At 41.6% G+C, this 23,894-nt stretch overlaps 1 protein-coding gene across 3 annotated transcripts in view; it reads right to left on the minus strand.

Annotated features, from left to right (window-relative positions):
- Nucleotides 1-23,894, minus strand: part of DLG2 (discs large MAGUK scaffold protein 2) — a 2,548,136-nt gene that overhangs the window by 498,962 nt on the left and 2,025,280 nt on the right. For all 3 annotated transcript variants that reach the window (XM_029602231.1, XM_029602229.1, XM_029602228.1), the window contains one exon: nucleotides 12,984-13,086. In XM_029602231.1, coding sequence (XP_029458091.1) covers nucleotides 12,984-13,086 — 103 coding nt within the window. The remainder of the gene's footprint in view (nucleotides 1-12,983; nucleotides 13,087-23,894) is intronic.

The raw sequence follows: 23,894 nt of genomic DNA on the forward strand, positions 1-23,894 counted from the left end.
CCATTTTTTTTTCTGGCTCAGACCGACGTGCTCGCCCGCACATGCGCGGTAGAGCTGGTCTCTACTGCGCATTTGCGGCACGTCGGTCATCCTTCGTTTATTAGGTAGGATGTTTATCTATTCTTCTTAGTTACATTCAATCTTGAGAAACTATGTTGTGTAGGTATATATATATATAGATATATATATTTATTTTATTTATTTATTTATGAACTTTTAATATACCGATATTCGTAGGTCACATCATACCGGTTTACAATCGACTCATGGAGTCGATTGTATATATATATATATATATATATATATATCAAAAAAAACCCCAACGTGATAACGTTGGAGACAACTAGCACTTTTTATATATAATCATCCAATTTAAATAACCCACAATATTTTAAAAATGTTAACTTTTTATTAGTGTATTAACACTCACTTTACAAATATATTAATACAAAATTACAAAATTATGTCAAATACATTATTTTTACACACATTAAAAAATCATATTAGTCCAATGATTATTAACCCTCAATTTTCTCCTAACTGCTAAACTCAATCTTGCCCTCATTGGACTTATATATGCTCTATGATGTTGTACTTGGTCTTCTGTAACAAATCAACCACTGAACTATTGAACATTTTTTCTGCATAGCTTAATTGCTATGCCCATCAGTCTTAACACAATTTAGTGGTATGTTCTGTTTTGAAGGTTCCATCTTCCATCCCGACAAGGGCCTTGTTTCGCCAATGTTGGCTTCTTCAGGGGACTACTTGTATAGAGACCAAACATCAACAAAACCAATGTCTTCTATTTCATATATCTGAAAATCACACAACTATATTAAAAACAAATCTATTACCAACAATAATCCTCCCACCCCTCCGTAATCATATATTTACCCAATCTTCAACAATATTCAAACATCTTCTTTGCCCCTGTTTTTATCAACAATATTCAAAAATACTTCATGATGTTTCATTAATGATTGCAATGGAAATCATAATATTTAAAAATTCTAACCTGATACCCACTCCTGCCTAAACTGAAAGGAGTGGATTCAGACCAACACATCCAATTCACTCCGGCTACATAGAAAATTAAAAATTGCACGATACTTTACTGATCAACCTCGATCATTAACTAAGGGTTTATGGAGACCAACGAAATGGAATCCACCGGGAGTGGTGGATCCAGCCATAGCCATTTTTGAAAAACTTGTATTACGTGATTTGGAGACCTTAGAAATGACATTCACACAAACACTACACAATCTCACTAGAGAAGAAAGAACAGCTTGCATAGCCCTTCAGACTGATGATACTATCACTATACGCCCAGCTGATAAAGGGGGCGGTATAGTGATTTTAAACACGGTGGACTATGATAGAGAGGTGATGTGTCAATTGGCTGACCATAAATGCTACACACTCTTGTCACGTGATCCAACATCTGAGCTCCAAGAAATGATTCATGATTTGTTGGAGGAAGGAGAAGTACAAAAACTATTAACAAAAAAAGAGAAACATTTTTTATGGGAACCCTATCCGAATACACCGATTTTTTATATAGTTCCTAAGATACATAAAACTTTGATAGCGCCCCCGGGACGACCAATAGTCTCTGGCATACACTCAGTGTTAGAGCCGCTCTCAAAATACGTTGATTCTTTTTTGAACCCATTGGTAAAGAAGAGCCGATCATACATTCGAGACTCTTCGGAGTTCATTTCCCGGATTCAATCTTTGATTAATATTGAGGAGGGATGGTTATTGGTCACGGCGGATATAGTGTCTCTGTACACTAATATCCCTCAAGTGGATTCTCTAAAGGTAATTCAGGAAGTATTAAGAACCAACGAATTTTCGGAAAGGAAGAGTACATTCATAACAAAGGTAGCTAGTATAGCTCTAACGAAGAATTTTTTCCGATATAAAGATGACTTTTATCAACAAATACAGGGGACGGCCATGGGTGCCACTATGGCACCCTCGGTGGCGTGCCTGTATGTCGCAGAATTTGAGGAACGGTATATTTATGTGTCATCTTATTGGTCCAAAATTTTGAGTTGGGTACGCTTTATTGATGATATTTTTTTATTTGGACGGGGTCCTTACAGGCTTTTTTTGAGTTTAAACTGTGGATGAATTCTTTGGACGTTAATTTACAGTTTACTTTTTCGTCACATGAATATACCATCTCGTTCCTAGATTTACAGATTTATAAGCAAGCCCGACGATTGGTAACGTCTATACATGTAAAAATGACAGACCGCAACAATTTGTTGCACTTCAGCAGTTTCCATCCGCAGAATCTCCGAACAAACATTCCGGCAGGACAATTTTTGAGATTGAGACGGTTATGTAGTGGCACGGATGAATATAAAAAGCAAGCAGAGTCAATGCGGGATAAATTTGTAGCAAGAGGATATCCAAATAAGACCATCAGGAAAGCATATAAGAGAGCATTATATGCAGATCGAACTTTATTACTTCAAACACGACAACGTATGGAAGAAGATAGATTAGTATGTGTACTTCCTTATTCACAAAAAACTCATAAGATTCAAGATATTATATTGCAACATTGGCATGTCTTAACACTCCATGATTCCTAAAAAAATAAACCTGTATTCGCCAAAACTAGAGGGCGAAATTTACGAGATTTATTAGTACATTCGGACTCACAGACAAAAGATACAGGACAAATTCCTGGGCAATATAAGTGCCAAGGCTGCTCAGTATGCAAGCATGTCATTGAGACACGAAGTTTTCAACACCCTACCATGCCTTATAAACAAGTATTGAGTCATCATTTTGACTGTGGTACAGACAAGGTGGTATATGTCATCTTATGTCCATGCCAGAAATTATATATTGGACAAACGAAATTACCAATACGGACCAGGATTATACAACATAGGAGCTGTATACATACAGCCAAAATTGAATCTCCACTGGTTAAACATTGGCAGGATTATGGCCATACAGAAGACCAGCTCAAATTTTGTATATTACAGCAACGTTTAAATAGAAGGGGAGGACATATTTCTCAAGATTTGCGGCAAACAGAGCAAAGATTTATTTATTACTGGCAGACTACGGCACCTAAGGGGCTCAATGCCACTATAGAATGGGAAGCATTCGTGTAAATTAAAGCGTGACATACGGGGAAAGGAACAGATAGTACGTTTGGTGGGAGGGTATTGATTACGTATAGCATATACTCTTTAGAAGAGCATTGATTGGAGAGAGATTCGGACGTGAGTTGGGATTGGATGTCATAGAAAACGTGGAGAAGTATATAAGGGTGGTTTTGATAGGAGGATCCTCACTGTGGAAAAACCTTTGAAGCTGACGCACGGCTACATGCTGAGGAAGGTGAGTGTGATGAATGATTGTAATGGCGGAAGTTGACTAAGAACGGTTTGGGGTTGTTATTTACTTGATTTTAAATTTATAGAAATTGAAGGTGGTTGAGAATTACCAGGAATGATTTTGAAGTTAAATGAGAAGGAACTGAACAGCGGTAGCGTGTAGTTGCTTTGAAAATGTTTCGGAAAATTGAGAGAAGAGCTTGAATCTGCAACATTATTGTGAATAGTAGCTTCACTGTGGAGGAAAAGGTAATTTTTATAATTTAAACAGATATAAGAATAATGGGATGGAGCGTTATTTGTTTTGTCTCACAGGTGTTAGATTAATAGAAATTTGTAATTTGTAATGTCCATAGGTGATGAGAACCAGTGAACATTCTTTGAAAGTTTGTATCCATGGTAGACGCCGGTAGAGAGGAGTTTGTGAAGAGATAAAGGTAAAGTCCTATTAGTCTTTCTGGGGGAACATCAGAAGACGATGCCAGATTAAAAGAAATAATTAAGCTATTTTTTGGAAACTACTCATTTTTGAAGATGGTTTTAAAGATGAGGATTTAATTGATTAAAGAATATTTCTTTGAAAATACTTTGTATGATCACATTCATATTCGGGTGTTTTACAATTAAAATCTGGAGCTATGTAGCCGGAGTGAATTGGATGTGTTGGTCTGAATCCACTCCTTTCAGTTTAGGCAGGAGTGGGTATCAGGTTAGAATTTTTAAATATTATGATTTCCATTGCAATCATTAATGAAACATCATGAAGTATTTTTGAATATTGTTGATAAAAACAGGGGCAAAGAAGATGTTTGAATATTGTTGAAGATTGGGTAAATATATGATTACGGAGGGGTGGGAGGATTATTGTTGGTAATAGATTTGTTTTTAATATAGTTGTGTGATTTTCAGATATATGAAATAGAAGACATTGGTTTTGTTGATGCTTGGTCTCTATACAAGTAGTCCCCTGAAGAAGCCAACATTGGCGAAACAAGACCCTTGTCGGGATGGAAGATGGAACCTTCAAAACAGAACATACCACTAAATTGTGTTAAGACTGATGGGCATAGCAATTAAGCTATGCAGATAAAATGTTCAATAGTTCAGTGGTTGATTTGTTACAGAAGACCAAGTACAACATCATAGAGCATATATAAGTCCAATGAGGGCAAGATTGAGTTTAGCAGTTAGGAGAAAATTGAGGGTTAATAATCATTGGACTAATATGATTTTTTAATGTGTGTAAAAATAATGTATTTGACATAATTTTGTAATTTTGTATTAATATATTTGTAAAGTGAGTGTTAATACACTAATAAAAAGTTAACATTTTTAAAATATTGTGGGTTATTTAAATTGGATGATTATATATAAAAAGTGCTAGTTGTCTCCAACGTTATCACGTTGGGGTTTTTTTTGATAAACATAAGCAGATAGCACTTGAGGAGACGATAGTGCCAAAAAATTTTTTGTTTGCTATATATATATATATATATATATATATATATATATATATATATATATATCTAGGATGCCTGTGTAACATCCACGTGTTGCTAAAATCACAGTTTTCCTTTTGCAGAAAAAGTAATTTTTCATGGAGTTTCCCTTTGAAAATTCCATGTTGACCTTTGCCACAGGGAGTTTTTTACCCCACATACTTTGCAGGTGCAAAAGACGCAGGGTAAAGGAATCCCCATGCAACTTTCTGGCAGGCGCCCTAACCCCGCTCCCCAGTGCTGCCCCTTTTCTGAATGGGGGAGGGGGTGGAGCAATTTTTCAAAGGGGCCTTCTCATTGGGTAACCACCTATTTACCCTCGGAGAATCTCTTTGAAAATTGCCCCCGTAATGTCTATATGCCTTATACCAAAGAATTTTTATGTAGAAAGAAATGATGCTAATTGTAAAACAAAAGGTAGTCACATATTTAAATCAAAATAGGAGAAACACACAATTTAGGTAAAAGAAAGGAGATGAAGTGTGGATCTGTTAGTACAATAAACAATCACAGATTTGTTTTAAAGTTAGATTGTAAGGATGACAAGGGGAGATGGTTCCACAAAAACGGTACACGGTATTTGAAAGTAGGAGTATGAGACTGCAAGCAGGGTAACAGAGTCGCTACTATAAAATGCATAACTTCATGACAGAAGGAATAAGGAGGCCTACATATGCTAAAAACACTCTTCCTTCTTTATACCTGAGTTACAAAAAGGGTGAGGGGATAAATGGAACAGCGTCTCAGTAGTGGCTATGAGGGCAAAAACAGTAAATTAATTTCAAGGAAGCATGGGAGAAACACAGAGAATCCTTAGCTGCAGGGAAGCAAGGGTTAAGCAAAGGTCAATTAGGGTTGGCATTGTTCCATTATCTGCTGAAATATCCTCTGTTTTATGAGAACAGTTTATGAAAGGCAGAATGAGAGCACTAAGTGCTCTGATTAAAGATGACATATTATGTATTATATTACATTAATCTTTACTGTCTAAACTATCAAGAAAGGAGGTTTGAGCTGCTGATTCCACTAAGCCAGGGCTTCCCAAACCTATCCTGGGAACCCCACAGCCAGTTGGGCTTTCAGGATATCCACAATGAATATGCATGAGATACATTTGCATACCATGGAGACTCAATCGGGCGGATTTTAAATGCTCTGCTCGCGTAAATCGCCTGGATTTACGCGAGCAGGGCCCTCACGCACCGGCGCGCCTATTTTGCATAGGCCGCCGGCGCGCGCAGAGCCCCGGGACGCGCGTAAGTCCCGGGTTTTTTTTAAAGGGGGCGTGTCGGGGGCGTGTCGGGGCGGGGCCGAATGACGCCGTGTTTTGGGGGCGGGACTGGGGGCGTGGCACCGGCCCGGGGGCGTGGTCGAGGCCTCCGGACCAGCCCCCGGGTCGGATGACGGCGCGCCAGCAGACTGCTGGTGCGTGTAGATTTACATCTGCTTCTAGCAGGCGTAAATCAAGGGACAAAGGTAAGGGGGGGTTTAGATAGGGCCGGGGGGTGGGTTAGGTAGGGGAAGGGAGGGGAAGGTGAGGGGAGGGCGAAAGAAAGTTCCCTCTGAGGCCGCTCCGATTTCGGAGCGGCCTCGGAGGGAACGGAGGCGGGCTGCGCGGCTCGGCGCGTGCAGGCTGCCCAAAATCGGCAGCCTTGCGCGCACTGATCCAGGATTTTATAAGATACGCGCGGCTATGCGCGTATCTTATAAAATCCAGCCTGCTGCGCGAACAAAAGTACGCGATCGCGCTCTTTTTTAAAATCTACCCCAGTATATGCAAATTTCTCATGCATATTCATTGTGGATATCCTGAAAACCCGACTGGCTGTAGGGTCCCCAGGACAGGTTTGGGAAGCCCTGCACTAAGACTTTATTGCCATTCTGTTTCTTGCCATGGGAAAAGACATGGATGAATTAGGCCCTTAGTGGGCTCGGTGGGCTTCCTTACCTGGGTCTAATTTTACATTTGATGAATGTGCACGTTGATTTAAATTTGGAAAACAAAAACTACAATCTGTTGTCTAAGAACAATTTTTGCAGAATTGTATCAGGAATGATTGTCTGTCAACAAACCATCCGAAAATAAATGGAAAAGTTGAAATAGTCTGCAAACACATAGCAGTGCGTGTTTTCGGAGGGGAAGGAGAAGCTTATAGGTATAGTTTCCTTTCAGGTGAAATTTTTTTCGTCAAACACTGTGGAAAGCTTTCAAGACTTATTCCAAATAGAGTGACTACTGACACATTAGGAAAGCAGGAGGTGCTAAATCCTTGAGGTACTGATCTAGCAAGGGCAGGTAAGTCTTTTCTGTATGATCAACATGAGTTTACATATCTGTTGATACTTGTAGAGTTGTTTCAATTCTTGCCTCTGCTGTTAAGGATGCCAGGAAGAAGTAAACGTTCAAAACACCTATTGGTAGTGATGAAGGATTTCACCTGCTGTCATCCCTTCAAAGTGAAATTCTTATGTATAAGGTGAATGGTAAAGTGAGCATCAGAGAATATTAGAATGCACCGTGGAGGGAGGGCGCAATGAGATGGATTATTAATCTAAGAGTCCTTAAAGCGATGCAGTCTAACAGGCTCCAGAATGGTAACTCATGCTGCCAATGCGGGGAATGAATGCATGAAATGTCAGGCAGGAGGAAGCATCGTGATGTGACTCAGGATGCCAGATCACTGGACCTCCAGTGAACCTAATATCCATTCTCTGGGAATGATTTCAGAAGATGATTTGCAAATAGATTTGAAAATGCCACGCTTATAGGGTCATTCATCAATCCGCGTTAAGGCCTCACTGCACATGGTCTAACCTGCGATAGAAGCACGATATTTATCGCATCGTGTATTAGTATTGCATTGTGCAGAAAAATATTGCATAATAACGCTGGATTTAACGTGGGATATAACAACACCTTTTTGATTTGCGGTAGGGTGGAAAAAAAGTTTTTTCGCGCAACAACAGCCATTATCGTGGATCACAGATAATATCACGCGCGATAAAGAGAGACCTTCTCTCGGACACACTTACACAGCCCTGGTAGGCAAATAAATACGCCTTTTGTTATCTGCCCTGTCTTCTTAAAGCTACAGTGTTAGGGGGAAGTGTACTAGTAGTGGGATACTGGTTACTACAGGCTGCTCAACGATAGCAACAACAACAAGAACAACTACTACAACATGCAAGGGAGGTTCAAACACCTCCTAGGGAATTACCCACACTGGAGCCAGAGCTGCAAGCCCCCGCCAGTGCAGCGTGATGGCCCATGATAGGGCTTGCCATGCAGGAGGGTACACAGGCAGTACAGGAGCGCATCTTTTATTCCCGCACCACATTGCTGGGGTTGCCAGAGGACCATGTGATTACGAGGTATTGCCTCAGCTCTCGGGCTATCATAGAATTATATAAAAAACTCAGAGAGGATCTGGATCCAGTCACAGAAAGGTCTTGTGCTCTACCAGACCTCACCAAACTATTGGGCACCCTGCATTCTATGGCATCTGGCTCATTTCAAACAGTCGGGGTCATCGGGGGAATGTCCCAAACATCTTTTTCTTGCTGTCTGGGCCAGGTCATAACAACTGTACACAGCTGCATTAATCAATACATAAGATTCCCTCATGAAAGTCGGGGCCGAGTCGCGGCATGCGGGGAGGGCCCCCCTTTAACATGGCGCTTGCCGAGGGGAGGGCCCTCCCCCGCCGGTTTTCCTTCCCCTCCCTCCCGATGGCGCTTACCTGAGGGGCCGGGAGGCCGCGCGGCGACGCGAGGGCGACACGGGTCGGGAGGAGGGGCGCGATGGCAAGCGCGGCCCGGCAAGGCCGCCGCATCGCATGGCCGGGGGGGGGGGGGGGGGGAGGAGCGTGATGACGCGCGCGGCACGGCGAGGCCGCCGCGTCATCACGTGGGTGACGTCAGCCTCGCGGATATCGCGAGGCTGGGGCCCCCCTTTAACCAGCAGCGAGCGCTGAGCCCGGTCTTTTTCCGGGACAGCGCTCGCAATATTCCCCACCCACCCACCCAGACGAGCAGGAAGGAAGGGACCAAAGGGGAGGGTCGTGAAGCATAGGGAGCAGTAGGGGCGAGGTTGATGTTAATAAAATGTTGTATATGTTTGACATTAGTCGCAGCAGGGGCGGGGGTACCCGAGCCGGAAGGTGGAGGGGGACTTCGAGGACAAGGTCGGGGTGGACCGGAAGTCCTCGGGAAAGAAAGGGGCGTGTGTTGGGCGTGGGCAGCCCGGAGGAATGGCCCCCCGGCTATGGCACGGCAGGGGGCCGAAAGATGGGGGCGGACTGGCTTATCATGGCGGACGCCCGTTTGGAAGCCCGGATTACAGGATCGGTGAACACTGACGGCTCGGGTGCCGGAAATTATAATATGTTAATTTGTGTTAATGAAATTAATAAATGCTGCGGCCTTGTTTGCACCAAAACGGAGTTTGTGTAATATATTGGGGTCTGGTAAAACGGACGGGGGAGGCGGGGGGGGGACGGACACGGAAGTGCAAGCTGCCCATGTTAGTTAGGACTTGCTGGACTTGAAGAGAGGTTTTTATGCTATTACCGACTTCCCAAATGTGTGGGAGCTATTGACTGCACTCATGCAGCCAAAATCCAATCCTGTGGCAGGGAGGAGATATACCACAACACAAAGCTCTTCCACTCCATCAATGTGCAAGTATGACACTTGACTGTGCATCCTCGATGTAGTCCTCAGGTACCCAGGAGCTGCACACAATTCCTTTAAACGAAGGTAGGCTGGCCTGGTTGAACAATTTGAAGACGGTTTCTACAGTGACGACTGGCTCATAGGTAAGAGCTGTGCTTCTTTCTATCATCCCTCTCTAGCTATGTGATTACAGCAAATAGCAGTGATGCAGGGGACTGTCAGGGATGTGACTGCATCTGTTACATGACAAGTGGTTTGCACAGGGCCCAGGTTTCTCTCTCCATGCTGTAGAGGCCTGCTAATGTTATGTATCCATACAAAGCACTTTCCACTAAGGTCAGTGTGTGAGCAAGCACTACAGACTTTCAACTTGTCAGCTTAAAACAAGTGGAAGTTCAAATCCTCTCTCTTGGAGCTGTTGAAATGCCACTTGTCTATTTTATTTTATTTATTTGTTTTTATATACTGACATTCGATCGAAATATCACATCGGTTTACATCGAAACATAACAAATAAGGCATGAACTGCTTATTTTTAAATTGCAACAAGTTAACTTGATGGAGGGGACATATTTACATAAAAGGATTGAAACATTTTGACATTGGTAAGGCACACAAACCTTTTTGGGCACACAGTGCAGGGACTCCCAGTTCAAGTGTGCCTTGTTAGTGTTTTGTCGGCCCTTAGCTAATGGTGTCCATATCAGTGTCCTGTCTGCAGGACTTCTGCTCTGACATCCACGATGTCAGCTATAGTTTGATTTCATCATCACAAGGGTACACAGGTTCATTGGAAGCTCTGGGATGTGCCATTTGGCCCAATCCTATTCAGTTTGTCATGTCTGACAAACGTGTATCTCTGGAGGACAAACTGTAGAACAGCCAGGGACATGAACAAACATACCACGAGGTTGATGTCTTTCTGCAATGTACAGCTTTAGTGTTATAGGAGTGCTAGAACCGGGTAGAGATTGCTTGCTTGTGAATAACATGTACACATTTTGTACGCAACTCAGATGCATTTTTCCATTCATGAAGAGCTGACACACCATAACAAAATGCTATAGTGTACATATACTGTTACAGTAAAAGGAGGCATGGACTTAGGGTTTGGAAATAGCTTTTTATGGCTTACATCAAGCTATAGCTTAGCTTCTAGTGTTTTATAGCATGCTATGGGTTGGCAGTGAGAGGAATAGCCTAGTGGTTAGAGCAGTGGACTACAAACCAGGAGACCAGGGTTCAAGTCCTGCTGTTGCTCCTTGTGACCTTGGGCAAGTCACTCTACCTTCCATTGCCACAGGTACAAAAGCTTAGATTGTAAACCTCTGGGGATAAAAAATACCTACACTACCTGAATGTAAATCAATGTGATATTTTGATTGATTGTTGGTATATAAAAAATAAATAAATCTCTTTTTGATGTAATGTTTTTCTAGACAGAGAACTACTTGCCCACATATCTGTGCAAGATATCCTGGTAGGTAGACAGTGAGCCAGCCTCACCAGGCCAGATCACTTTAGGCTTACTCTGCCATATTTACATGCTGGCTGGTTAGGCCTACAATTATCCAGCCTTATGTAGCTGCATACGTTTAGAATGACTAGCTTAGGTGGCACTTTTTTCTTGCTGAACATAGGGGACAGGTTCTGCTGCTAACTGTAGCGGCATCACTTATCCATTACCCAGCCTCATGATTATGGATCTTAGTGGACTTGCAGCCTGCTAGAACACTGTGTCATCCCAGAAAGTAGCCTCTATGTAAAGCTCACAGAGGCTGCTGTCTGACAACTGAGGAGTCACGGAGGTGTTGAGGATAAAGAGTCTCCACTACCTAACAGCAGAAAGTAATGAGGCCTGTTGTGGCTTGGGACCAGACAGACTTCCACAGACTCCCTACAACCCCAGCACTCCCTTGGGTTAATGATCAGTAGATAGCTATGAGCTAGGTCTGATCTCTGCGTCGTTTACGTCCCTTATTGGCATACATTATTTAAACACTTGCTTCTAAGACCTTATAAATAGCGCACAAAAACTTCCTTGCGTAGTTAAAGACAAGAGACAAAGGTAAAGGAAAGCAGATGAAAACACTACACAGGAGCACTCACTCAGGTATAACCAATATAAAAAGCTCCTAAACTCCCATTAAACAACTTACCTCCTCTCCTCTCAAAGAGGCAGCTGCAGGAAGTCGGTATATATATATATATATATAAACAAAAAAAATGACGCGCGACTCATAGAATGATGGGCGATGCATAGCGTGACGCGCAATGTAATAGAGTGTCGTGCAATGCGATATTTACATACACAGTGCGGTATGCCTTAATTTACTTAACCGTGCTCATCTTTTTATCGCGGCCCACAAACGTGCTATATCTCAGTTTTATTTACTGTGATTTGATGAATCTAGGTCTTAGGTAATTACTGTTTTAAACTTATCAATGTTCTCCCTTCCCTCTCCCTTGGCACCACCAAAGATTTGCATCTTCGATGGAATTGCCATTAATTAAGCAATACTCACCAAAATGCAGGGAGTTACTTGGCAGTGCTCGGTCTTTAGCTGGTAGCTCAAGGTCAGGAGCTTTTTAACCTTTTTTTGAAAATCAGTGGTCTCAGAGACAATTATAATTATGACCAGTTTTATATTTTTGTGAAAAGGGTCATTTTCCCTTGAAGGCAGATGTGATGTTTCTATAGCAGATACCTTCTGGCTCACAATACCCAATACAACAATCAATCACAATGCTGGATTCTCACTGCAGAAGTCCATTTAGTTTTATAATTAAACTAGAATGATAATATAAACAAATGTGGTTTCTGGTTTCTGATTCAGAAATGTCTGTTCTGGGACCAGTTATTCAAAACAAATGATAACATTAATAAATAAAAATTCATCATCATAATATCTTAACTTACCATGTTTTGGTTCGGCCAGAATTTATGAGATCAGTGAGTGAGTAGTAAAAACTATTTTACAAAATTTCCTCCTCTACACAATAGAATACTTTCACTAATAAGTATTAATATAATCCTTGTCACTTGGGCTTTCAGCAATATCTTCAAAAAAACATTTTTTTTTCTACTATCAGTATCTCACAATCATTTACCCTGACTGTCTAATTAAAAGAGCTTTAGATGCTTAATTACCCATTTATGCAGCACTATCCAAGTCAAGAAAAAGCACTTGATAGGTACTACAGGAAGCAAGAAGTCAATGGTCAACAGATGAGCTTTGGCAAACCTGAGTCTTGCTGTGTGAGACAATAGAGAAAATGAAAGCCATAAAAATAACATCAGTCCCCCCCCCCCCCCCACCTATAATTTGAATTCCTCCTTTGGTTTCCCTTTCCATAGATAGAGAAAAGATGCCAATGCCATTCACTGGGTGTAAAGTCTTCGTCCCTTGTATCCAAAACAGTGACTCCTTTGGCTTACCTTCAGGCTGGTATTGTGCTATAATGGTTACGGTTTGCCCCGCCCCTTTTAGTGCTGCTGCAGCCTGCTCATGTGTAGCACCACAGAGGTCAATGCCGTTCACCTGCGGAAGAGTTTCAGAAACAGATGCGATGTAATTAAACAGCATTGTGAATACTAGAGAGAGAGAGAGAGAGAAAGAGAGGGTGTTATTTTTAAGTAAAAAGCATAGTGCTAAAAGAGTGCAAGCTCTTTTAGTGCTTGGACTTTGCTCACATCTGGCAAAGAGAATACAACAGTTTCTCGTTGAGGATTAGTATAAAGCACATGCATTATAATTGGCCACATACTGTACCTTGCACATGCTTTATTGTGCAGGTAGCCTAGAAGGGGGAATAGAGCGCACAAAACTTGTGAAAATAATTGTATCAACTGCCTTTCCTGACTATTGCTACACTGTGGTGAACAGAATAAAAACATAAACCCAAACCACACATAAGTACATAAAACATTGCGCAGACATAAAAACAAAATATATGTAAGCCATTAAAAAAAAAAAAAATTCATGTACATGCACTATTTTTCTCCTTTCTCCCCTGACCGATACATGTCTACGAATGCCTCCTCACCGCCCAGTGAAAAGTACATGCCTTATGGAAGACTGTCCAATTTGGAGACAAGCTAGTTCACCCCAGCAAACTGTTGTTTACCCAGGCAATAGCTTTTCTGAACTTCAAGCATGTGTTAATATGAAGTTAAAAATGTTAGAAATTCGCTGTTCACCATACAATCCATATTTCTTCGTTGGTGTGGGAATACTTAACATTTTCATACTGCAACTGGGCATACATGCAATGTGGTACTATGGCGATAAGTATTCATGCATAATTCCCTGCCCTAAGGAGCTTGCTGTTTAAATGGGTGCCTGTGGCAACAGCATATTGGGAGGATAATTTTTCAAGTTATTTCTTTGGGTAAGGCACTGCTTACCCAGAGAAAAGAGGCTTTAAAAAAATTATACCCACTGTGTGCGGGTAAACATACGCGTCAAGTGCCGCTCCACGCATAAATTTACCCGCAGTGAGCAGAGACGTACCCAGGAGTGCAGTGGAGAAGGAGTTTGCACTTGCCCGCCTACTTCTGGAAATTCCCACCAGTATGCATGTTGGGTTTTTTTCTCGGAATAACTACCCGCACAAAATAGCGGTCAAAGGCCTTCTCCACATCCAAGCTAACCAGCATGCCTTTTAACCCACTGTCAGCTGCTGTTCTTATGGTAAATGAGGCCTTTAACAAATTTGAGGATGAAAGTCTTCCTGTTATAAAACTTGTTTGGTCAGAAGAAACCAAATCCTGTATGATCAAATTCAACCTATTTGCTAGAACAGCTGACAAGATCTTGATATGTTGATTTAAAAGGGATATGAGCCTATACGAGGTTGGTAGAGAAGAATCTTTACCTTGTTTATGAAGAAGCACAATCGTAGCAAGATTATGTCCCTCCTCAAAAGATCCCTTATCATGAATCTCCTGTTACATATTAACTAATGGTTTGGGCATCACTTCCTTCAGGATTTTATAAAATTTGGCCCCATGCTCATCCAGACCTGGGACCTTTGCTGGTTTGAGCTCTGAGATAACTCTCTGGATTTCCACTACACTAATGAGAGCCTCCAAACATTCTTTGCTTTCTTCTGTCAATTGTGGAAGGCCCAGAGACTGAAAAAGTTTTCACATACTTCCATATCGACAGGCCCAGCAGCATATAAGTTTTCATTAAAAAAACCTTCAAATGTTTTACTTATCAGCTCACTGGTAACACAAGAGCTACAAATGTACTCCAATCTATGTATGATGGTCCTCTGACTAGCATGTTTAACTAGCCTACCCGGAAATTTCCCCGATTTAGTGCCCCATTGATAAAGGCGGTATTTATAAAACCATATATTTGACTTTGCCTTAGCAGCTGAAAGAGCATTTAGCTCCCTTTTGTTTCAAAAAATGTTTGTGCTAAGGCAGGCAACATATTTTGAACATGCTGCCTCCTCACGGCAGCAGGCCTGTGTGACAATTCTAAATATTTGCACCTACTGGACTTTTTCTTATGACATAAATAAGCAAGAATGTGGCCCCTTAGGGCCGCCTTCGTGGTGTTCCAATAAACCACAGGGTCAAGGTCAGAAGAATAGTTAAACTGCCTATATTCCTCCCATTTATATTTTAGAACGTGAACAAACTGTTTATCTTCAATCAATTGAGGTGGCATTCTCTAAGAGGACTGAGCACCCGCCTTGGGTATAATTGACAACTACATTCACAACAAAGAATGGTCAGAAAAACCACTTCCAGCATCTCAGTACTGTGTAAAGTGTGAAAAACTGACTCAGACATCAAAACATAATTAATTTGCAAGAATACATGATGAACTTGAGAGAAAAAAGAAAGCATCCACAAGGATTAGTTCTCTGGACATAAACCCCACTCCAACATCCGTCTGATCTTTTCTCAGCATTTTTGAAAGCTTGCAGTCCACTAGAGGATTGTCGGAGATGTTAAAATCTCCACCTAAAATGAGCAAGTAACTTTCCCATCTGCTGACCAGAGCATGTAGATTTGTGAAAAAAGCATGGGAACAGTGATTTGGAGCATAAATATTGAGTAACATCCCCTTATGGCCACATAACGAGCCTAATACCAAAATATATCTGCCCTGGGGTGTGCTATATGCCGTTCTACAACAAAATGCGAGCTATATTGACCAAAATGGCCAAGCCACATTGTCTGGAATTCAGTGAAGCATGATAACACTGGCTCACCCATTCGCGGCATAACTTCTTATGCTCCTTGGCATCTAAATGCGTTTCTTGTAAGAAGGTGGTATCAGAAATGTTTTCCTTTTTTATAGGGGAGTGCAAGCCAGCGATATTTAGGCATTTATATGAATGAAGGCTTGGAGTGTAAAACATATTTTCATAATACCATAGGGACCCCCAGCCTAGATCCCCCCTCCTCTCCAAAACAAACCCACAGGCATGTTATCAACCTCCACCTGCCAAAAATAATCACACACGCCATACACACCCACACTCACATCACCCCATTTCTCAAATCCTCCTCCCATTCCATATACCCCAACCTTTGATATTAACCTCCCTCCCCTTCCCAAAGCCTTCTCTCCATACATTACACAGCCCTAAACTCTGAAGAAAAACAGGCCACTCCACTTCATGGCACCAAGATGGACTCTTCACTCAGCACCAGCAACAGTAGTGCCTTCCCCTCCAGGCCTCCTGGGATCATCAGTTTATAACACAAAACACAACTCAGTTACATAGTAGAGACACAAAAGAACCCAGGAGTTCAATAGAGGCACCGTGCGCCATCGATCAGCTTCTAGGTTTTACCAGCAGTATTCTTCGACAGTAGCTCAACTTGCACAGTAACTGTAATCCGATAGAGCAAATCTATCCCGACATGGAAACACAGTCATTCAGTAGGGATCTTCGCTTTTGGTTGATCGCTACCTGTTGTCTCCAACTCACCAAGGTGGAATTTCACTGCCCATTTTTCGTTGTGTTGTTATTGTTGTTGTTGTTGTTTTTGCTTTAAGTCTTGTGGTCTGCCAAACTGCCCATAGAAATGACGTGGTGAGATTGAAAAAACTTTAACAAGCTCGCTTATGGACAGACGTTCCTCTTATGAATCAAACATGTCATAAGTCCTTGCAAACAGTACACCAATGGGTAACAGCCCATACTAGTATGGGCTGTTACCCATCAGGAAAGTTGTACAATAAACATGGGGTTAACAATTTGGTTGATCGGCAAGTTTGTGTGCTAATTTTTGTGCAGGCACAGATAAAAAAAAAATGTACACAGGGACAAATAAGCAAGCACATAAATTAGTCCTACAATTACTGTAAAGAACACCTACAAATATAAATGTATATATATATAGAGAGAGAGATTATGTACAGTGTATGAAGAATGGAGGAAAAGAGGACAAAGCATGGGTTTCTGCTACACTAGGAAGGTGTCATTTTGCTGTGTTGTATTATTGATCAGGACCTCTGTTAAGCAGGGCAGCTTTATCACACTGAGCTCCAGTTATCTTCTTTCTGAATTAATTTGAGATATTGTTGTAGAAAGGCCTCCAGTTTGTGCTGACTTCCCTGCCATTTTCTCTTTCCCTCTTCTTTTTCTCTAGGGCCATGCTAAGAAACAAGCGCCCAAACAATACTGAAAAGGAATAAGAGCTAGTCAGCAATTAGTACAGAAAACATCTAAAATGTTTAACAAAGTGCATAAGAGGAGGGAAGGCAGCAGAAGAAAGGCTGGAGGATGGGATAAGGACATATAGAAGAAAGGGGGAGGGGCAACTCTGGGTGGAACTTGGGGCATAGGATCAATATGAGGCGGATCACAGGGGCCATGGCCTGATCAATATCTGGACTGCCTGCAGAATTGCTATAGGAGATTTGGGACCAGGTGGGGCAGAGAGCAGCTGTTCGGTGGCAGGAAGAGAGCAGCTGTTCATAAGCTGCATCTTCGTCCTCTGCAGCTGTGGGCCTGACTGCTGCTTTGAACTGCACGAGACTCTGTACAGCCTTGTGGTTCAGTTGGGCCAGGCAGCAGAGGATGAGGAGGATGCAGCCCAAGGCATCACAGTTTGCCTTCTCCTCCTCCTGCCACTGATGAGCACACTTGTGGCTAACTTTCAAGAGCTAAGCTCCTTTTGTCCGTTAAATGCACTGTTGAAATACTGAAGGATGGATAATTCTTTAAATCTTATTTAAAAAAATCTATTAAGTTAATCTAATAAACATGGTATCACCTCTGATATATTGTGCATGATGATTATGCTTTTTATGGAAAAGTTAAGAAAAAATGGTAGCAGAGAAGAGGCTGGAAACTACAGGCCAGTTAGCTTCACCTCAGTGGTGGGAAAATTAATGGAGACTCTGCTGAAGGAGAGGATAGTGAATTATCTACAATCTGGTGGGTTGCTGGATCCAAAGCAGCATGGATTCATCAGGAGAAGGTCCTGTCAGACAAATCTGATAGATCTTTCTAATTGGGTGACTAGAGAATTGGATCGAGAAACAGTGCTTGATGTAATTTACTTGGATTTCAGCAAAACTTTTGATACAGTCCCTTCATAGAAGGCTTGTGAATAAAATGAGAAACTTAGGAGTGGGCACCAAGGAGGTGGAGTGGATTACATACTGGTTGACTGACAGGAGACAGCAGGTAATGCTAAATGGAATCTACGGTACTCTGAAGAGAGAACGGTTAGTTTTTGGGTACTTGCCAGGTTCTTATGGCCTGGATTGGCCTCTGTTGGAAACAGGATGCTGGGCTGGATGGACCCTTGGTCCGACCCAGTATGGCATGTTCTTATGTTCTTACGTTCTAGGTGTTAAGTGGACCGGCTTTGTTCAATATCTTTGTAAGTGACAGTGCGGAAGGGACAGAAGGTAAAGTTTGTCTATTTGCGGATGATACTAAGATCTGCAACAGAATGGACATACCTGAAGGAGTAGAGAGAATGAAAAGTGATTTAAGAAAGCTTGAAGAGTGGTCAAACGATTTGGCAACTGGAATTCAATGCCAAGAAGTGCAGAATCATGCATCTGGGATGCAGTAATCCAAAAGAGCTGCACATGATGGGGGTGAAAGACTGATGTGCTCGGACAAAGAGAGGGATCTTGGGGTTATAGTGTCTGGTGATCAGAAGATGGCAAAATAATGTGACAAGAATCTTCAGAAAAATAGCAGTGTTAGCTTGGTGTAGCAAAAATGACAGGAGTCGGATGGCACCTTATAGACTAACCAAGCTTTCAAGGACAGAGTCCGCTTCATCAGATGCAATGTGATAAGACAATAGCTAAAGCCAGAAGAATGCTGGGCTGCATAGAGAGAGGAATAACCGGTAAGAAGAAGGAGGTGATAATGCCCTTATACAGGTCCTTGGTGAGGCCTTACTTGAAGTACTGTGTTCAGTTCTGGAGTCCATATCTCAAAAAGGATAGAGACAGGATGAAAGCGGTCCAGAGAAGGGCGACAAAAATGGTGTGGGGTCAGTATCGGAAGACTTATGAGGAGAGGCTAAAGGATCTAAATATGTATACCTTGGGAGAGAGAAGATGCAGGGGAGATATGATATAAACCTTCACTTACCTGAAAGGTTTTAATGATGCATGAACTTCGAACCTTTTCTGTCAGAAAGAAATCAGTAGAACTAGGGATCATGAAATGAAACTCTAGGGAGGACGACTCTGAACCAATGTCAGGAAATATTTCTTCACGGAGAGGGTGGTGGATGCCTGGGATGCCCTTTCGGAGGAAGTAGTGAAGATGAAAACAAAGAATTCAAAGCGGCATGGGATAAACACTGTGGATCCCTAAAAGCTAGAGGATGGAAATGAAGAAAAGAGTGCATGGGGATAACTTGCTGGTGCGGCAGCTACTACCTCAACCAATAAGCCTTGCTGCTTTCGATGCAACTGCAACATTGCTCTCCGCTTCAATGGCAGGAGGAAAGGGAGAGTTGGATTCAGATAACAAGTAATGAGGGCCCCAACATTTATGATCTGGGGAACTGAAAAGCATGAAGATAACCTGCATGGAGCAGCAGATACTACTCTTATCAGATGGCATGGGATTACTGCCCTTAAGCAAAAAGTCTTGATGGTTTTGACGCAACTGCAACATTGCTTTCTGCTTTGACGGTGGTGGGGGGTGGGTAGAAGAGGAATTGGATTCAGGCGATAATCAACACGGGCCCTGATTTTATGGTCTGGGGTACTGATACGCAGACATAAGTGAAAAAGAACAGGACTGCCTGTTTTTTAAATTATTTATTTATTGAATTTTAATAATTTATACGATACAAAATAAAGAAAGTTCAAGAGCACATTAAAAGGAAAGAGAACCAAATTAAATACATATCTTAAATAAGAACAAAGTCCACATCAAAGAGACAGTTGCTTCCCTAATACAAGCAACAACATTACCATTTAAGTGGAGCTATCTAAAATAAAAGTTTCCAAATGTGCTGAATCAAAGAAAATAAACTTGTTTCCCTGGTGCTCAACTAAGCATTTACAAGGGAATTTCAGAAAAAATGTGGCTTCTACAGCTAAGATCCAAGGTCTCAAATTTGGAAATATTTTTCTCCTGAGACATGTCTCTCTCGAGACATCTGGAAATACTTGTTCAGTATGACCACAAAACAGAGATCTCTGATACTTGAAATATTGTTGAAGAAAAAGCTCATTATCTTGAAGTAGCACAAAAGTTACTACAAAAGTGGAACGAGTAGAAATATTATCAGAAGATGGCTGAAGGAAAGATATAAATCTGAACTGTCAAAAGAAGCCAAGACATCAGTTTCACCATCTGTCACAGCTACAACTTTTCTCTTGTCTGGAATATAATAAGAATTAGATAGGGGGAAAATCTTTATCTGAAGAGACTTGTAAAATATCAACCACATATTTCTTAAACAATGCTAAACCAGACAGGAGATGAGTTTTAGGAAAATTCAATAGACATAAATTCTTAGATCTTAATCTACTTCCCATTTGCTCACATTTACAATGGAGGGTCAAATTATCTTTTATACCTGATACTATAGAACAGAGCTTCTCAACCTTTCTTTATATCCAGGTAGACGTTCAAGTTTGCTTGATCCTCATGGCACACTTAACCAAATTTTACAAGGTCACATGTATTCATACCCGCTGGCCACTGGTCATGTGACTGTGAAAATGCCAGGAAATGTACTTTTAACTAAATTGAACGCCTCTACTTTCCCTCCCCAACAGCACTCTTTTTTCTCTCTAAACCCAACTCAACCTCAAGATCCAATGCCAATCTCCTTCTCCTCAATGCTATATTTAAAAAATTATTGCTCGCGAGAAAACAATTTTGGTTACTGTGAACATTACTTTCTTTGTTGCAAAAACCTATCACTTTTATGCTCACAGCAATCCAATCCTTAAAAGGAACATTGGTTAAGTCCATTCCTTGCTTAAAATAATCATCTAATATTTACTAACAGCAGTGAAAATAAAATGTGTATGAAAAAATATTTTCAGCAATAACATTCAAAACTGTTTTCTGCATGCAGGTGAAATTAATAAACAGTAACTTTTGTTAAAATAGAAATGAAGAAAGGATGACCATAATGCCGTAAAAGCCAGTGATGATAAGTACCATCATTTTCACAGCAAGAATTAAAATTACACAAGACAGACCCTCACCAAAACAAAATAAAAAAGCCATAAAATATAATTAGAAATGTGGCAACAAAAATGAACTGGAAACCACAAGCCCAACTGTATTATGCAGTGCAGCATTGCAAAAGCAGAAACATCATCGTTCCTCACAAAATATCAAGCAATAAAATCAAAACATAAAACATTCATAATATTAAAATCATACTAATAAAAAGAATAAATGATAAAACAGCCAACAAACATCCAATAATTTAAAAAATCTTGTTATAAATTTCCCAAAACACCAATAAAATATTTCAAAATTGCAGAAACATCAAACACCACCCAATAATTAAAACAAGGATTTTAAAAACTCCTCTCCATACATGGGATCTTTTGATTTCTACTACCCTTGAGATTGTCATAGATTGGGGGAGGGAGGGTCGCACAAATTTTATTTTTTCTCTCTCACAGGCACACAAACAAATAGGATCCCAAACTCTCTCATACAAGCACACATGCAAGCAGGCTCCCAAACTCTCTCTCACAGGCACACATGCAAACAGGCTTTCAATCTCTCTTTCTCTCCCTCTGTCTCACAGGCTCACACACAATTTTGCTCTATATCTCTCTCTCTCACACAGGCACACACAGAAGCAGGCTCCCAATCTCTTTCTCTCACACACAGGCACACACACAAGCAGGCTCCCAATCTCTCTCACACAGGCACACATACAAGCATGATCCCAATCTCTCTCTCTCTCACAGGCACACAGAAGCAGGCTCCCAATCTCTTTCTCTCACACACAGGCACACACACAAACAGGCTCCCAATCTCTCTCTCACAGGCACACACACACAAGCAGGCTCCCAATCTCTCTCTCAAGGGCACACACACAAGCAGGTTCCTAATTTCTCTTGCTCTCTCTCTTTCTCTCTCTCACACAGGCACACAAACAAGAAGGCTCTCAATCCCTCTCTCTCTCTCTCTCTCTCACACAGAAGCTTTCTCTCCCCTATATGTTCCTGATTGCTCTCTCTTTCTCCATGGGATGTGCAGGCAGCAACAACTACTTTCTTGGACCCATGCAGTGTCACTCACACACACACACAAGCTCTCACACATGCTATTGCTTTCACATGCAAACTTCCACACATACTATTACTCACAAACACACCTTTGCACACGCTACTGCTCAAACTCACATAAGCACTCACACTCTCTCTCCCTCCTGAATGTGCATTTTGCTGGTGGCAGCATTCTCTTCTCTTTGTCCCTGCTGCCGTTGCCGCAGCTATCTCTCTTTCAATGTGTGGATCGACTTTCTCGCTTTGGCCACGTGGCTCAGCCCCGATGCAATATTCTCTTGTCTTGGCCGTGCGGTCCAGCCCCGACATGGCAACATTCTCTCTTCAGCTGCTTGGCTTGGGCCTGACGTGGCACCCTTCACTGGGCCACACAGCTGTGCCTGACGCAGCAATCTTCTGTCCTCAGCTGCGGGCCCCAGCTGGGATAAAAGAAATAGCAGAGCCGCTGAGACTCGGGACATGGGCCCCTTGTTCCTGGTGCTAATATCCCTCCTGCTGCAGTACAACACTAGAAAAAGGGGGGGGAAGGGAGACCACTGCAGCACAGCATGGATCGGCACACCAGCATGCCCCGGCACAGTGGTTGAGAAGCTCTGTCATGGAAGACTACAATGATACTGTAATATTAGATTGAGCACCAAGGTTACTATCACTCTATGCCAATCTATATCCACCTCTTTTAATTTCAAAGATACGGCTGATGAAAAAAGGCAATTTTATGAAAACAGAATTAGAGACTGATGTCTCTATTCATGCAGACATCTTTCAAAGTTATTTCAGGCTGTTCCAATGTCATCATACTCCCAGACTCAAAACTAGGAGGTAATACTGGAGACTGAATCACAGAGACAGTTCCAGTAGAAACTGGATGAGAATTAATGACTCTCAAAACAGGGCCTACCTCAAACTCAGTCACCAAAGGGTCCATACTGCCACTCTGCCCAGCTAACAAAGTAGAGGATATGTCCACACTTGCAGATCTTCCTTTAATACCCAAAAGATTAGCAGGGGGAGATCTTATCTCTGGACTTAAAGTTACATTGTCCAGTTCAGTGCTCAAGTAACCTTACAACAATGAATTGGACCCTTTTACATGCTGATACATAGGCTCATTAATAGGAGTTAAGCTCTGAGAAGAGAAGTTTTTCGCTTTCTTTGTTTTTTCCCCATGATACACACAAGAAAAATTGGGTATAAGGGGTACACTGGTGGCAGTGCATGCTGCCTACTGCATTAAGAAGATCCCAGGGATCAGGTGACTCGGACTCACAGGTGGTTAGATGATGCCTGCAGTACGCCCGGGCAGGAACAGAAGATCAGGTAGGCTGCTGTTTACATTTACATTTATTAGGTTTATAGACCACCTAACACAGAATGGTCTAGGCAATTAACAATGAAACACGCATAAAATAATTGACAATAAAAAGAAAACATAAAATGACATTAAAAAGCATAAAAGAATAGCAATTAAAATACTGTTTCAAATCTTAAAACTCAAAAATAGGCAAATTTAAACAAATGGGTCTTGAGAAGACCTTTGAACTTTTTAAGAGATTCACATTTTCATATTTCGAGTGGGAGGAGATTCCAGAACATAGGTCCGGCAATGGAGAAGGAGCATT

The sequence above is a fragment of the Rhinatrema bivittatum genome, chromosome 5 (genome assembly GCF_901001135.1).
Source record: "Rhinatrema bivittatum chromosome 5, aRhiBiv1.1, whole genome shotgun sequence".
NCBI classification, from domain to species: Eukaryota; Metazoa; Chordata; class Amphibia; order Gymnophiona; family Rhinatrematidae; genus Rhinatrema; species Rhinatrema bivittatum.